Source organism: Dioscorea cayenensis, chromosome 11 (assembly GCF_009730915.1).
Source record: "Dioscorea cayenensis subsp. rotundata cultivar TDr96_F1 chromosome 11, TDr96_F1_v2_PseudoChromosome.rev07_lg8_w22 25.fasta, whole genome shotgun sequence".
Lineage (NCBI taxonomy): Eukaryota > Viridiplantae > Streptophyta > Magnoliopsida > Dioscoreales > Dioscoreaceae > Dioscorea > Dioscorea cayenensis.
The window spans coordinates 17,171,108-17,174,831 of NC_052481.1; the positions used below are offsets into that span (position 1 = coordinate 17,171,108).

The following is a 3,724-nucleotide window of genomic DNA, read 5'->3' on the forward strand; positions in this document are numbered from 1 at the left end:
GCTCTCTCGTGTGTTTTTACAAGTTCTCTTGGAGGGTTTATATAGGCCCTTACTTACTAAATTAATGGCTAAGATCAATTTGATCCAAGGGCTCACATGAATGAGGTTGGTGCCACTTACCACCCAGTAATAATATAATATATCCCACCAACCTCTAATAATACTCTCTACCTACCACCATGTCATGACAAATATATACAAATGCCATTCTTATCCTCTAATGTTGATGGAGAAAAATATGAGGTGTGACATATGTAATAAGAATTAATAGAGTTAAGCATTTGAGCATTTTTGTAAACAGTTTATATTATATAGTACTATAGTGTTACAACTCAAACCACAAGTCTCGAATTGAGAAAAAACTACACCACAACATAGTTTAGTAAAAATTTCCTCATATTAGATATAAGTTGTTTGTGGGTAATATTAAAAACACTCATATACTGAATAAATGCTTAGCTGCAGGAATATATATATATATATATATAAAAGTTTCGATGGGAATAACATTGTTTATACTGAGCAAATTTTCTAGCATAAAGGTTTTTTTTTTTAACTACAAATAATAACAGTATTTTCCAGGCAATTTTGTTAAATAAAAAAGTTATTTGCAGAAAAATTATATAACTTTAAACTTTAATCCAAAAATTATATCCTCTTCTACCTTTTTTCACATTTTACATTTTTACTCACTCCAATTGTACTTAATTTGAGACAATCACTATTAACTAATACTAATGAATATACTCTGGATCCAGCTTTCTTCTTTCTTTTCAAGTTGACAAGAGATAAAAGCCCTCTGATAAGATAATTCAATCCTTAATTTGGACTTAATGGCATCCACTTAAAGATAAAGTCCACCCACCCACCCACCATATAATTATTATTGTTTCTTCAATAATGAAGACGATATATATCAAAGAATATTCATTGCAAATTCTAATCTCTAAAATGCAATAAGAACACTGAATGTGACATGTGGACCTAATGCTAATCAATTAAATTAAATTGAAAAACAAAACATGCTGGCCTAATTGCTAAGGATATAAAAATATATATAGAAAGCGAATTTTATATTCATTTGAAGCCAATATCAATGTCTAACTGTCTAACTGTATAATAACAAGTAACTAAACATATAATATTCTAATTAACAGCAGGAAAATCGTCCAAAATGAGTTGGCAGTGGGTAAGGAGACCTACCTTACAAGTTTGAATGCTTCAAACTCTTGCTTGAAAAGGTTAGGCAACACCAATTATAGAATGCCCATAACCATCGCACCTCTTAAAAATATTGATGCATCAATGGCTTAAATCAGAGTTTTACCAATAAATTTTTTAAAAATTAAACCAAATTAATAAATTATTTTACCATATAATTTTAGAAAAAAAGGGGAAAAATGAAACTCTTCCTCAAAATAACTAATAAATAGTATACTGTATATTTTTACAATATTTAAATATTAGTTTTGACCAAAAAATTCAATCTCGGCTATAGAGCTCATCTTGCCTGGTTCTTCAACCAGATAAGTCTATGATTTTATAGTGCTACACTGCACAACATTGTATATAAATATTAACAAACTTACACCCTACCTTAATTCTTATAAAATATAATTTTTTAACTGTACAAATAATAAAAAAATTAGAGACTTACCTGGTTGAAGACCAGGCAAGCTAAACTCCTGATTATGCACAATAGAAGAATAACCTCATTATGAAACTAGATGGAATGATTTTTTTTTTTAAATTTTTTATTTACTCCAAAAATCCTAAGAAAGAAAATAAGGAAACAACACATAATTACTACTATTCACAAGCATTGAATCAAACCATCTTCTTCCTATCAAGATGACAAGCCACAACACAACGCTCCCTACTATACAACATGCAAATAAATATAATAATACAATAATTAAGATAATTTAATCAACCCTATAAAAAATTTATTAATTCGGTAAAATATTACATAGGACGATTAAAATTTTATTATATACACACCCATAATATTTCAGAAATTAAATTGAACTAATATATTCCTTTTTTATGCAAGAGTAAAGGAAACAATATTCTTGGAAACAATACTCTTAAATGATCTAATGAACTGTAAATAAATAACACTATATATTTTTAGAGCATTTAATTTACAAAGTACTATAATAATATTGTCCATCAAACCTTCAATGTATGCACCACGGAAGAATAATAACTTTTTTCTACCATGTTTTATTTACTCCAAAAATCTAAAGAAAAAAAAAAAAAATGAAGAAACAGCTAGCACATAATTACTACTATTCACAAGCATTGAATCAAACCATCTTCTTCTTCTTCCGGTCAAGATGATAAGCCACAACACAACACTCCCTACAACATACAAATTTATTAATATACAAGACACCCAAATAATAATAACAATAAAACAAATTAAGAACAAGAACAAGAAGAAGAAGAAAAAAAAAAGAAAGAAGAAGAGAAACAGGAGGTGAAATCAATCAAGCCTTCCCTTCAAGTCTAGCATGAGTAACACCAGCACAAGCATCAACAAAGTCCTCATCAATAAAATCAGTAGAAAAGACCTGAAGCCGATCAGCAAAGCCACGAGCAAATGCCTGAGAAATGAAGAGCCGAGCATATCCATGGATACGGTCAGTCACCGGCCGAACACACACGACCGGGTTATCAGCCTGAGGAGTCACAGTATTCTCCACACGATAAAAGTACTTGCGTGAAGACACAGGTTGCTGTTCACTCAAATGCTTCATATTACTCTCAAACTTAGTGTTCGGCAAATCAGTATCAATCCAATTGTCCCTGAGATACCCAGCGCTCCACAGCGGGCCACCGGGTTTCGGTGCAGGTGACTTGCGAGGTTTCCAAATGCAAATGATGCGGCGAGGGAGGAGCTCGGCAATGGTTTTGTCGAAGACGTTGTCGTCATGGTGGATAAGGAGGTCTGAGAGTTGGTCGGAGAGGAAGGTGTCGAAGTCAGGAGGGTCGGTGTAGCCGAACTCGGTGCGGATCTCAAGGATGAGGATTTCAGAGGTGGTTTCGGAGAGGAAGCGTTTGATGGAGTCGAGAACGACGTCGATGGGGTAGGTGACGAGGATGCCGTGGCAGACGCGGCGGTCTTGGTTGACGCGGACGTCGAGGACGCGAGCGCCGCGGCAGAGTTGGCGGTAGATGGAGGAGGATTGGCACTGAGCGAATGGGCGAGAGATGAAGGGGATGCCGATTTTGTTGGTGGCGGAGTCGTGAGTGCCAGGAAAGAGGATGTTGCGGATGTGGACTTTGGATGGGTCGAGAGAGGACATCCAGGTTTTGTGGTCGGATGGGTGGTAGTCGGAGCCAGGGAATTGGTCGCCGGAGGATTGGAGAAGGTCGGTGAGGATTTTTTTCTCGGCGTCTATGGCTTTGCGGCGCTCGAGTTGTTTGGAGACTTGGGCGCCCATGGTGATGTTGTGGTGGAAGAAGCAGAGGAGGAGGCTAGGAGATTGGTTTGATCTTGTGTTTTATGATTTAGTGATGTATGTGTGTATATTATTAGTAAAAGTAGATGGTTTTTAAAGGGTGATACTGCTGGTTATTTTATTTATTATTTATTATGGGATTTTTTTTTTTAACATATGTATATCTGGGTATGAGATTGTATGTGTAACAACATTAGTTTAAGTATTTCAAAATTTTAATATCATAGGTATTTTTTTTTGTTGAGTGTATTTATTTA

General features: G+C 34.6%; 1 protein-coding gene across 1 annotated transcript; it reads right to left on the reverse strand.

Annotated features, from left to right (window-relative positions):
• Positions 1 to 2,201: 2,201 nt before the first annotated feature.
• Positions 2,202 to 3,517, reverse strand: LOC120271450 (PI-PLC X-box domain-containing protein DDB_G0293730). Its single transcript, XM_039278127.1, has one exon. The coding sequence runs from the start codon at positions 3,447 to 3,449 to the stop codon at positions 2,493 to 2,495; it is 957 nt and encodes a 318-aa protein (XP_039134061.1). The 5' UTR covers positions 3,450 to 3,517; the 3' UTR covers positions 2,202 to 2,492.
• Positions 3,518 to 3,724: the final 207 nt, after the last annotated feature.

Excerpts from the sequence above, each read along its gene's own strand:
- LOC120271450 (XM_039278127.1), bottom strand. The coding sequence starts at position 3,449 with ATGGGCGCCCAAGTCTCCAAACAACTCGAGCGCCGCAAAGCCATAGAC.